This window comes from Meleagris gallopavo, chromosome 14 (genome assembly GCF_000146605.3).
Source record: "Meleagris gallopavo isolate NT-WF06-2002-E0010 breed Aviagen turkey brand Nicholas breeding stock chromosome 14, Turkey_5.1, whole genome shotgun sequence".
NCBI lineage: Eukaryota > Metazoa > Chordata > Aves > Galliformes > Phasianidae > Meleagris > Meleagris gallopavo.
The window spans coordinates 12957660-12970990 of NC_015024.2; the positions used below are offsets into that span (position 1 = coordinate 12957660).

Sequence of the window (13331 nt, forward strand, 5' to 3'; positions counted from 1 at the left end):
AGGCTTAAAAACCTTCCACAAAAGCCAATGGCTCAGGGTCAGGTGTAGTGCCATGTTGCGAGGCGAGGCTCACTTCCCTGCTGTAACTCAATGGCAAACGTCCACAGTACCCAGATCTACAGCATCCCTGGCATGGGCAAAGCACACAGGTCCTCCAAGTCCAACCTAACTCTGGCTGCTTAACCCCTAGAGCTGCATGCATCTCTCTCACGTTTTAACTCTCCCCATGTTGTGTGGAATTCAGCTCGATACTGCCTTTAATACCACAACACTTTTTGGAAAGGAAGGCTGCTGTGCCATCATTCCCTTACTGAAACAAGGGGATGTGACTGCTTTCTCCCTTTCACTGCTGTCTGCAACGGCTTCTATACGAAGGCTACACAAATGAGTGATGAAGACGATGGTGTCATCACTACATTCCTCCCAGCTTCTTACTGCCATCTTTTCCTGAGATAAAAGAACTGGGCAAAGGCTACAAGACACAAAGACCCATAATCATATGCCTGCTAGGAGACATCACTTCCTGCATTACACAGTGAAGCCTCTTTGACGGAGGCCTGCAGTTTTATAGAACATTATCAGAGCTGCCTTTTAAACACGAGAGGCTGTATTTTAATGTCTTGCATTGAATTCCCCATCGAGCTTGTGCTCTAATTTCTCACAAAACGAGCAGGATCAGATGATCCAGAAAAGCACAGGATATTGAATATGAAAACTCAACACTGAAAGAGTGGTAAAGAACAGCTTATGTAAGTTGCATTCCCTTTAGGTAGGGATATGGACACTGAGCCTCTGAGACGCAGGAAATCCACTTTGTTGATAACTTCCCAATTTGTAGCCAGCTCAGTGGGAACAAATATGTGCCTGTTTAGGCATCTGCCTGAAGAAATCCTTGACCTCTCATTTCTCTTAAGAAATATACCTACTCTTTATTTCTATTTTGGTCCTTTTTAAGATGCAGACCAGAAGATTAACCTAGCAGTATTTTATATTCATGCAGTACTTTCTATGGCCAGATCCATCTGATTTCCAAAGTACTTTTGAATTAAAATGACATTGTCTATCACATCCCAAGCTGTGGCATGAAATGTTTGTCATGTAGCACAGCAACACCAGTAGTCTGAAGAATGAAATGCAGAGAGTAGAGGAAAGAACTGGTGAGTAACTTTTTGGTTTTAAATAATTCTCTTTTCTGCAATACTAAACACCATATGGGTTGCAAAGGGGAAGAGGCAGCCTTGGAGAAACCATTTCTTTCAGAAATGAAGATTAGAGAAAACACAGTAAAACATTAATAAGGAACTTTCAAAATATTCACTTAGTAGATGATGTATGTCACAAGAATGATCGCTCTATTTCAGACAATAAAAAGAAAATTGAAAGAGAATTGTGCGGCATTAGGCTGCAGCAGCTCAGAGAAAAGCAGCCCTGATGCTCAGATAAGATATTCCTGGTGGGAATGAAGACCATGGAGTTCTGGCACCAGCCTCCAGCACAGCCACTGCTACACGTCACCACTGCCCATGTGAAAGGCATTGAGGGTCTCCTGGGAAAGCGACAAGATTTCTGTGATAAAATACACATGTGAGGCTGCAAAGTGCTGAGATTTTCATGGGGAATTCAAATTAAAGACCTACGAGCAAAATTAAATTCTAGCCACTGCATTGTTTTTCTAGTTAAAAGGAAGAAAGAGGCATTAACATAGTGCAGGGTCATGCACCAGTTATGTCTTATTAAGTATTCCAGCCTTCCTCAAGTTAAGCATCCCATATGGGTTCTTTTGCAGTTAGCATTAGTTGCTTAAAGAGAGAGAGGTCTGGATAACACCCCTTCTGTCTCTGAAGGCCTCCTGGGCTGATTGACAGGAACATGTACTGCAGGGAACAAATGCTGCCGAAATAAAAAACAAGATTGCTTTCTCAGAAGGGGGCCAAGGGGGTCATTCCTTTGTCACGTCTTCTGCTCGCCATCTCTGGTTGAGGGAAAGACAAAGAGGAGGGGTGACATTTTCCTTTCCTAATAAAAACACAAGGCATGCTGAGGAACTTCTTTTTACTTCTGATGGCTTGCACTGAGTCCAAAGCTAGTGCAATGAGGGATGGCTTGAAATAAACATGGTATTTTGAGAGGTGAGTCCCATCTCCAGGAACCAGGCCATGTGGGAGCCCAACTCAAAATCCTCCATACAACTCACTGCAGTTAAATTCCAGGCTGCTTACTGGGAGATCAGCAATAAAATGTCTATTTTTTAATTATCGCCTTTTGCCACCATACTCAACCATTTTTGACAGGGTAGGTCTTGGGCAGACCCACTGGGTGTTGTGAGTGGAGATCATTAGGGCTGTCAGGGCAAAGAGGTTTCCCTGAATTCAGCAACTTCTCCATTTGCTCCCCAACTTTTCACCAGCAGTTTCCTCTCTGCCAACAAAGGGAAACGCCTCTGCAATGTCTATTTTGTGCCATCCCAAATCTCCTCTCCAATGAAATGCTTTCAAGTTACATTTCCCTTATATTGTCACATTTAATGATGCTCAAGAACTTGTCCTGTTTCTCTAGCTTCTGCAAAACCCTCTCCAGTGCTTCAGCATCTCCCTCCGTACAGCTGTGCCAGGGAAGGTTCACTTTCCTGCCCTCCCATGGGCTCTGGTCTGCTCCTGTGACAAAGCTGAGCACTGGAAGCTGCCAGGCAGCAGGCACTGACACAGTTCTCCCACTGAGGATGAAAGTGTTACCCTTCCCAGAGCTCTCTGCTAGCCTGCAAGTGTCAGCATCAGCAGATCAGCTCACAGTTCAGTCCTTCGGATTTTTTTCCCAGCTGGTCCTACTAGATGTCAGGAATAGGCTGCTTAGCTTAGTCTTTCCCAAATGCAAAGTGGTGGCAAGGAATCAGAATGGTATTAATAAATATGCATTTGAAGTGAGGCTCCTGATTCAATGAAAAAAAGTCAGTCTGGCTAAGAAGCAGGAAAGTCATGCCAACAAATAGACTGTTGGTGAAAGAAGAGAATTAGCAGTTCCTAAATAGAGAGGTTAAGGTAGATTGAAAATGTCAAGCCATTGATGTTTCATAAGGTAACCATGGTTATTTTATGCATTCCTTTGCAGCATGAATGCAGTTGATGAGAAGTATTCATGGGCCAATTGAAACAAAAATAAAACTGAAGAGATATGTCAGTGGTAATCAGTCCAGGAAGACAACAAAGAACATTCTGCTGACACCACACCACAGAAAAACCCTCACTAAATAGAAGAATAAAAAAAACACTTTCACAAAAGGATGAACATCTTGAAAATCACCCTCATTTCAGCCCTAATGTACCTGCAGGGATCAATACTGCTGAGTAGGACAGATCTGGTGTGATGCATGAAGCTGCCCACGTAGCCCTCTGGATAAAGCACAACTGTTTGTAATTTAATTTGCACGAGCTGTTGGAAAAGCAGAGGGATGCTGCAGTCCCTCAGTGCTGCCCATTGACTGTGTCACTAAGGGCTGTTAGTGTTAGTCCTCTCTGCTGCAATTTGAGATAATTTGTGTGCTTCTTCCATTAGATCAGCAAGCTCTTGGTAACACTTGCCTTGTTGGCTGGGGTCACCAGTCACTGGGATGATAGGAGAGGGCATCAGGGAGATCAGAGATGTGGGACAGGGAATGGTAAAGACGCCCACTTGTGACAAATAACTGTGTGCTCCATTAAGCAAATCAAAAAGAACTTTGGCTTGAATGAGCCCTGCGGGTTTCTGCAGCAAAAACATTTTGTACCCCAGAAGAGAGCTGAAATGAGAGGCTGCCCAGAGCCTTTATGGATACCAAAACCTCTCCTTGCCCCTTGAATAACTTGCTACAGCAAGCCACCAGTGGCTGCTGACCAAGTGACATCTGGCTTTGCTGCAGAGAGGCACCTGTACCCATCTGCCAGGGGGTGGCATGGGAAGGACTCAGCACAGAAGACTTCTCTAATCCCATAAATATCTCTGGGGGGCATCAGAAGCAAGCGACTCATTTTTCCCCTGCAAGTCTTCACTGTTGTTGCACGATGTTATAATTTCCCTGCTAAACATCTGCTCTATGGATGTATCCTACTCTGGTTTCTGTAAAGGGACTGTAAAACCAGAAGATGTCCATAGTGGGGCCAGAACTTGAAGTTCCTAGTGCACGAAAACATACATCCCAACTGGCAGCTAACAGGGTTAAAACACCCTCTGATTAAATGAAAGTATCTTTAATTAGTTTAATTGACCATGCCTCAGCCAAGACCATCTGCTCAGCAGCATTTGCCTTCTCTTTGCAGGAGCGATTGATCAGCCATAGCTGGAGAATACAGCATTAGGCTGCATCAGATTTATTTTGTTTAATAGAAGAGCTAATTTGCTTTAAATTTAATTACAGGGGCCAAGATTGCTCTCTCAGTCCATTACAGCACAGAACACGGGCTGACCCTACAGCTAACAAACCCACACAGGCGTCCTTACACGTCCTGCACAAACCCAACACCCAGTGTTGCACAGGCTGCCCTGACACAGACTGACTGATGCCTTTTCCTCCCCAAAACACAGCGGCGATGTGACACACCAGGCCAGCAGCACTGCCCTCTGCCACCACATCCCTCCATCACCTGCTTTACCCCCAGTTCTCAGCACCTCCTCCCTCCCGTGCAAACGCAGCTCTTCAAAGCAAAAGAAGGGCAATTTCCCTTCTTCTTGAGTCACTGTGTGTATCCACACTGCACTAATACAAAGGGGGAAATTCCATTCACTTCCCAATGCTTATTCCTCTTTCAATTTCCCATCCAGCCCTAAATCACAGCTGTCCTTCGGAGCGGCTGCAGCTGACAGGCACGCTGTGGCTGCCATGGGCTGCTACAAGAGTAATTACAACCCTGCAGAAGGCTCCGGGCTGCCATTTCTGTTTCCATGGAAATAAATACTGAATTACTGAAAGCAGAGTATGATGCTTTATGGATTTTGAGGCTTTTGATCGTCTTGAAAGCCCCTCAGCCCGTTTTGGTTGGCGGTAGCTTTGTTCTAAGGGAGGCAGGGGGATGATGCTGTTGGTGCAGAGATTGGCGGAGCAACCAAAAGGTGTTTTGTAGGAGTGAAAGGAGATAGGAAAAAAGGAAACAGGCTCAGGCCAATGCTCTGGGCCTTGGCAAAGAACACGGGCAGCCCTTGGCTTTGTGTCATCATCTGCTCTGCCCTTTGCAGGGGTCAACAAAGCCAGCACTAAACATCCAGCACACTACTGATGGCCATTTCCTAGACTTTGAGCTCCAGAATGAAGCTAAAATGAAAAGGAACTGCTCTCTGTTCTCCAAAATTCTCACACGGGCAGCAGAAATTAGTGATCTGATGTTAAAAAGTATCCCTGAAATGAAGACACAGATGCCCACAGACAGGTAACTCCATGCCCTGGGCTCAGCCCTCATCGCAAGGTGTGGCTGGGAATTTTTCATCAGAAAAAAGATAAGTGCATGGTTCTGAGAGGAGGCACAAACTAAGCTTCGATTCTGAGGTCAGCCTAACCTTCATCCCGCTGTCTGTGCTACTGAAGGCCTCTTATATTCTGCCCCAATGTGTTCCAGCCCTGGACCAAAGCAGACCACATCCTCCAAGCACTACCACAGCATCTCTGCCAACAATTACGGCCTGCAGGTCTCAACACACCATACTGAAATCAGGTTCAGGAAAACCAACTGAATGGAAGAGATGAATTGCAGAATCATAGAACCATCAAGGTTGGAAATGATCTCTACAGCCATCTAGTCTATTCACTTACCATCAATACTGCCTACTGACCACATCCCTCAGTGCCACATCTCCATGGTTCTGGAACACCTCCAGGGACAGTGACTCCACCATTCCCTGAGCAGCAGTGCCAGTGCATCATCACTCTTTTGGATTAGAAGATTTTCCTAGTATCCAACCTAAAAGGATGAAGGATGGGTAGACGGAGAGATACCACTGCAGTGGATCATCTATAATACTGAATTGAGCTAAAATCAAATATTTGATCTGGGACAGAAATTCTAAATATCTTTTCTATTAGTAGCTCTGGAACCAATTTTTTTGGCAAGAGAGCTTTCTGCTTTGTGAGAGATGTCAGCCTTTGGACACAGCATTCTAATTCAGCTGGATAAATAACAGTCATAACAGTGCATTCCAGTTTTGAGCCAGCTCTGGCTGGTAAGATTTGGGTTGAAAAGCTTCCTAGCTGAGATCACAGGTCCTTAAAGCATGCAGAATAACTGCAGAGAAGAGTGGTGTTGATCCCTGCAGGTGATATAGGGGCTTGGTATGTGCTCTGTGCTGTACCACACACACGTGCATGCAACTTACACCTACACCCAGATGGACAGGAACAGATGTTGAAAGAACGTGACCTTCAATCATGCATTACTATGTATTACTCAGCAGGTCTGACATGCCTATATTCAACTACTTGTTCCTTATTCTAAGGGAATTAGGTGAAATTGGAAGCTTAGCACAGACATTTTTCAGATAGAACAAAAATGCCATGGAACGCTTCAGGCCTTGGGAGGAAGAGAAAGTCTGATTTTGCAGGCTGTGAATTCAGGCAATGCTGCAGGGACAGCCTGAGAGCCCAGCGCGGGCGGACAGAAGCGCACAGCTTATCAGAGATTGGCTCTGGATGGGATCATTGCAGCTGGATTAACTGAACAGCACTCGACTGCATCTCCTCTTCAGAGTGTGCTAAAAATGACTTTCAGACACAGTATGAGATAGAGAAGTAAATCACTGCCCTACAGATGGGGAATAACAAGACCACAGCCTGATTTCCAGAGATGCTGTTGCAATTCAGCCAAAGTCAGTGTGAAATAGAGAGCTGGACCAAAGGAAAAGCTGACTGCAGCAAAGAGCAAAGTCTGGAAATGCCCAACACCTTAAAATAACATCTGTTTCTCCTGCATGACTCCTCCACAGCTCATTGCAAGGCCCAAGCCCTGAGTTCTGGAGCAGAACCCCAAACCTCCAACACCTCTCCCTCAGCAGAGGCACCAATCCACACTGTGTGCAAAACCAAAAAGCACATCAACTTTAGTGTCTCTGTATTATTTAAAATGCTCTACTCAGAGGCTGTGCCTAACAACACTTCCCTCCAAATCCATTTTGCTACAGCACCGCTTCCCATCTTTGTTTCCTAAATGCTTTTCCAACCACATCAGTCCCTTTTGCTATCTCAGATCCTGCTGTATCATCGCATTAAGAAACTCACTCATCTCATACCACCTGGGGATACTGCATTGAAAAAAATCCCTTTTGAAATCCTCCTCCTGAATAAATGAAATAATATTTCAGATGTGAACCGAAACGCAGTCTCAGTGATGCAATCTTTATGCAATTAGTGAGTAGGATGCAATAGGAGAGCACATAAGAGAAAGGCTCCTTGCTCTACAATGAACTTCAAGCAACTTTTTGGAACTCAGCACCATTCCTGCTCACTCTTTACCCCTACCAATGTCTTCCTTTTGCTTAAAGTTTATCCACAAACAGAACATCCCACATATTTTGCTCTTCAGAAACAGGTGACGGGAGCTTCAATCAGGTTATTAAGAAAAGAATTTAAGCTTAACTTCCAATTAACTCAGATGAAACCTGAGTATGAAGTCATAACACAGTAATTTAACACAGTACACAACCATTTTACCCAGCCCACGTCAGGGAAGCAAAATAATTGGACTGACTGAAATAAATCAGGACTAAAATAAAACACTCAATGGAAAGCAATGACCATTTTCAGGTGTGAGGGGCCACAGAGCTCTGGGCCGCAGCTCCTGCTGTATGTGCAGGCAGAGAGCTGCTGATCTGCAGCACAGGCTGACAGACTGGGAGAGTGCTTGCAAAAAAGCACTTGTCAGGCAGATACATTAAATGAGAATTGATGAAAATTCAAAGTTGGGGAGGAGAGACAGAGAAGCTGGAAGGAAATCATGCAGAAGCATCGCCCAGCCCTGCCATGGCCACAGCACATCTGAAAATACAGAACCTGCATCCATTCCCCCATACGCAGCTGCACCCGGGGTCCTCCACCAGCCACAGGTAATTCAGGAAATCTGTTCCAAGACCAGCATAAACACTTAATCATAAGAGACAAAGAAGAAAAGGGGCAGCACAAACCACTGCTCAGTGCACATCAGTCACTGTGCCCAGCAGCTCTGCCGCAGAAAATACTCCAGATGAGTGATGTGCAGTTTTGGCTTGTGCTGGGAGCTGCCCATGGAACCTTATCAAACAAAACACCTTCAGGTTGATAAGTTCTAATTATATCTCCTGCAACAGACTAACTAGGAGAATACAGGTAGGAGTGGAGGTCCACAGCAATTTTGGTGCTCCAAGGCAGGACCGAAGTGCCCATCTCATCCTTGCTATGCAGGTACTAAGAACTGAGCAAATCTCATGCTAATACTCTCTTCCAGCAGAAATTATGTCATCCCCTGGAAGCTCAAATTACAGGTTTGCTGTCGCTGTATATTAGACAGAGACTCTTGGCTTCCGGAATACAGCTACAGCCGACAGCAGGAAATGGGTTACTGCATACAAGAAGGCAATTTGCAGGGAGCAGCCAGCACAAATTGCCACTGGGTTCAAGGTGCCAGCCAGAGAGGCTCTCAAAAGCAGAGATCATCTACAGAGCAGTGCAGTAGAGATCAAATACTGCTTTCTGCATCCCTGGGAACCACAAAGTAAGAGAGTAAGATCCAAGTTCCAAGCCATCCAAGTTCCTGAGCTGCATGCAGGTCAGGGAGGATGGGAGTCTGAGGGCTTGAGTGAGTACAGGTTAGAAAAAACAACTGCAAAACTGACTCAGCTCTCAACCCACCACTGACAAAATTGTGATTTTGATTTTACAGAAGTTCTCCATCAGCGGATAGAGGCACGAAACCTAGTTTGTAAATATAATTTATGAGGATTGATGCAGTCCTTGCTACTGCTTTTGCTGCAAACAAGCCTTAGTCAGGGACGTTTATCCTCTCCCCACTCTGCCATAAAGAACTGAGATGAAGAACAAATGCAAGATAATTAAGCTCCTTACAGGATAAAAAAAAAATACATCCAAAATAATTTTGCATGTCTTGAACAAACTTGGAAATGTCTAGACATAAGACAGAATTGGTCTCAAATGTATTAATTCCAATTAGAAGCAGAACCCCATAATTACAGGGTCTACTCCTCCTCAGAAAACTCTCCCTAGATTACCATGCCCTTCCTGTGACCGCCATTCTTTATCCTGCTGAGATATCAATACCCAATGGAAGGACCACAATCTGGGGCACAAGCAGAGCCAATGTGAGCAGCTCTGCAGCACCCAGGCCAGCGTCCCTGGGGAACCAGATCTCACTGAGGGGGAAAAAAGAGACATAGGAAAGGTTTGCATCCATCTAGGAACTTGCTGCAACCAGAGCAGCCCCAAGGGAGTGGAGATTTGGGATGTTCCCTGCTTTGGGAAGCAACAGCCATGGGAAACAAGGTGCTGGACTGCAGGCGCACAGCCCTGCCCTGCAATGTGCTGCTTCCCCTCTCCCCTAAACAAGGGAGTTTGCATAAGACGTTCACCCTCAGGGTAGCTGAGCTTCCAACGCTAATAAGGTTATTGCGGGCTGCAATAAAGTGCTTCTGTCATTTAGGTGGGTGATGTGACAGCATAAAGGCAAGCAAGTCACAGCAAAATAGCCCTCTTGGGCCCATCAAAGACTTGCTCAACCAGACACAGAGCTCAGGAATGAAATTTTCCCATCTCAGCAATTCTATGGGGTTTCAGGAAAGAAAACTTTTATAAAGACTACCTAAAACACCCACAGAAACCTCTAAGAAACCAACTCAGAGAAAAAACACACTCAAGAGGAGGCAGCCTGCTTGGACTGCCAGAACGGAACTGGCAGTGCACAAATCCCACCATGAACCAAAACGCTTTTGCTTTTGGAAGTTCTCTCATTTGGTCAGACCCAGAGTCTCCAGTTTATAACGGTGCTATTTCCATCAGCAATCACTTCCCCATGAACCCATTTCCCCCCTGCGCTAGGAGGAGGACCTTACCTGACAAGCATTGTACAGCAGCTGATGCTCAAACTTCTTGATCCCCAAAATGTTCTGGAACATCTCGTAGAGCTGCTCCTTGCTGAGGATGAGCTCGGAGGCAGCGCTCGCCGTCATCCTGGCCTGCTGCTTGCGGGGATCCTCCTCGCCGCGGTAAATGGCATCAAACTTCGCCATCCAGGAGCTCAGGACCGTCTCCTTGCTGAGGCCATCAATTTCGGGCAGGCTGCGCACCCTCTTCTCGATGTGCTTCTTGAAGACCTCTCGGGAGTCATTGGCTGAGCACCCCCCGCTCTGCACCATCCTTGCAACGCGATCGCTTTTCAAAAACACCTGTGAGGAAAGGGTGAGTTCAGATGGTGTTGGTTAAAAACAATCCCCCCTCGCTCCTCAAGGACCACAAATAGCATTTCACTGCCAGGAGAAGTGCTAACTCATCACCAACGTGCTTTCCAACTTCCCACTCAACAACCACATGCTGCCAGACTGACAGAGGCTGCATCTGTATGGTGTGATGTTAATGAAATCAGGTAAAGCTCCTGCTTTGTGTCTGCTAGAATGGAAACACTGATGCAATGTAGGTCTTCAGGCAATGCCACCGCAACGCTTTGCCTGATAAGTAAATGCCATTCAGGAAAGAAGGATTATATTTTACCCTATCAAATGTTTTAATAAGAAAGTTACTGCATAACTACGTCCACCCAGCCGAATTCTGCCTTGTTAGCAGGGGTCCAGTCATCCTACTTCAGATCAACGGCATTGCATAGATCCATGTAGCCACGCACGGGGAAACCAGACTTACACCAAGCTACTAAACCAGACCAGACCGTTGCAGGCCACCCTGCGAGGTGCAGGACATGGGCAGCAGGAGGGAGAAGACATCTGATGAAGGTGTTCTTACCACTGCAAGAACAGAGGGTCCAGATGTAACAGGGCCCAGCACAGCAGGAGATTCCATGGGAGCCATAGAGAGCCAAGGGGTGAGAGGGTGACAGGGAAACGTTGTGCTGGCTGTCCCCCCTTCAAGCCCTGAAGGCAGAAGGGCGATCAGTGCTAGTGAGAAGTTTTATTAATAATGCTGAGAACTGACAAATGTGGCAGGTTGGGAAGAAGGTGTGCCAGCACAGGGGTGTATCTGTCAGCTCTCAATAATTAAAAAGCTCAAGGATGACTTGAAGACATGGTAGGTTTTTGTATTGCTCAGCAACGTGGTACTCTATGTTCGCAGATGCTCAGTAACACAGGTGTCTATCAGGAATGGAAGTGGGTCTTCCTCCAGGACCAGCCCAGCTCTGAGGAGAGCCTGTGCAGCAACAATACCAGCACACCCCTCTTATCCTTACAGCGCTTGAACACTGGTGATAACATCCTGGGTGTGCGCAGGGGCTTTCAGGTTAGATAACAGGTGACAGCTATCGGAATCTAAGATCCCAGCACAGCCTGCAACTGAGAAATTGCTCAGCTTGCTGACTGTAATAGACAGCAGGAGGTCACAGCCAATATCACCGCTGCACACAGCCTTGTCTTGCAACACTGGAACCAAGCCTGGAAAGTTGCTCTAAAAGACAGATAGGGATGCATCATGCTTTTTGTGGTCTGAGTTATGTAGGACAATTCTAGTGAAGCATCCAGTTGAATACATCCAAATGTATAGTTGTTATTTGAAAGTTTGATTACTTGATGTAATTACATAGCACAGGACTCTGGAGCTGGTCAGGAGATGCTTTCAGACAGAGTCACCAGTGAAACAGGGATGTATTTTGTCTGTTTATAAGCAGTTTCATTCTCCTGCCCACTAATCTCATCTAAACAGATTATGCTGCTCTTACATCCTAAAATGCAGCTCACGCCATCTTGAAAACTTTCTCTAAGAGCATCTGTTCAGTGAAGCTGCGATAAACTGAGGATCCCTTGGCAATTTCTTTCCTGATAAGAGATGTAAATTACTCTCAGCTTCCTTCCTGTATGGAGAATGATGGAGAAGTAACTATTAGGCCAGCTTAATAGACTTAATCCAGGGATAATTTGTGCTTTCCTACCACAGAAGCAGCTGCTGTCATTTGTTTTTTAAATAGAGTTAAAATTCTCTTCAGTTTCAGTATCTGATTTTGGACCTCTCAGATTCCACTTCCACAGAAATATTTTATGTAGGCAATTCAAAATCTTCACCTTTTATGACAGTACAGCTCTAGGGAGAAAGACAAATGGTTTGCAGAAAGGCTAGGAAAAAAAAAACAACAAAAAACAAGCAATCCTCCTCATACAAATCACAAGCTCTGATTTCCTGCAAAAACAGAACCTCTTTCCTTCTGAGAAAAGATTTTAAAAAAGGCTGCACATAAAGAGGTGAAAAAAGAAAGGCACACAATCGTTCTTTGGCACAGTTATGAGAGATGTTCCACATTCTTTAGAGCCATCTAGTTTTGGTGGTGTACACCTCCCCCCCCTCCTCCAGTGCTTTAGAGCACTTGTAAGTGTTTTAAAACAGGTTGGTTAGAAGATCAGGAAGATCTCTCTCAATGCAAAGGAAGGATGAGCTGCTCCACAATCTACTTATGGGACACGCCATGGAGCATGGGAGAGCCGCTGCTGAGTTACGGACAACACATCTGCACACCCTGAGCTTCACAAATCTTGTGATGTGTTAAAAAAGGAAAAACTCTGTCAACAAAGCACCAAAAAAAGGGCAAGTGCGAAGTACAGAGAGTCCATTCGTTCAAAATTTGACCCTGTCCATAAAAAAGGTGAGAACAGTGACTCATATGAGCAGTGAAATCACCTCTGCTTACCTCATAGTAGCTCTGGACAGCATTTATAAATGCTTCATCTGCCACAATCTGGGTTTCTCCATTGAGAAAGGCCTGGAAACGATCTTTGATTGTCTGGAGCTGCTGCTTACTAATCTGAAAAACACACCGAAAGGACAACATTAGTCAAGAAAGATTTATATAGGAGGAAAAAAAACCCACACATATTCTCCTACAGTATCTCTGCAAGGTGCTTATGACATGCATTTTTGCTCCCCTTTGGGGTGAGCGGTGGAATGAGGATGAGGAGTCACCCGTCTGTCCATACACGCGTACTCTTCATCCTGTTCATTTAAGAATCACAAGCATCTAAAAATTACCCTGAACATCATTTCTGAGCAACTCCACCACCACAAAATGAACTTTTACTGCTTTTAATGCAACAGACTCTTACCACTTCAGGACACCAAAGTCAAAAGCAGACTGTTGTGTGCATGGCTGGCAGACACAGTATTTTCTCTCCCCAGTTAGCTT

The 13331-nt window shown here is 45.3% G+C and overlaps 1 protein-coding gene across 4 annotated transcripts in view; it reads right to left on the bottom strand.

Moving 5' to 3' along the window:
* Nucleotides 1–12949, bottom strand: part of CADPS (calcium dependent secretion activator) — a 147048-nt gene extending 134099 nt beyond the window's left edge. For all 4 annotated transcript variants that reach the window (XM_031555608.1, XM_031555609.1, XM_031555610.1 and 1 more), the window contains exons 1-2: nucleotides 12840–12949; nucleotides 10051–10383 (exon numbers count right to left, since the gene is read on the bottom strand). In XM_031555608.1, coding sequence (XP_031411468.1) covers nucleotides 10051–10353 — 303 coding nt within the window. In that variant the 5' untranslated portion in view covers nucleotides 10354–10383; nucleotides 12840–12949. The remainder of the gene's footprint in view (nucleotides 1–10050; nucleotides 10384–12839) is intronic.
* Nucleotides 12950–13331: the final 382 nt, after the last annotated feature.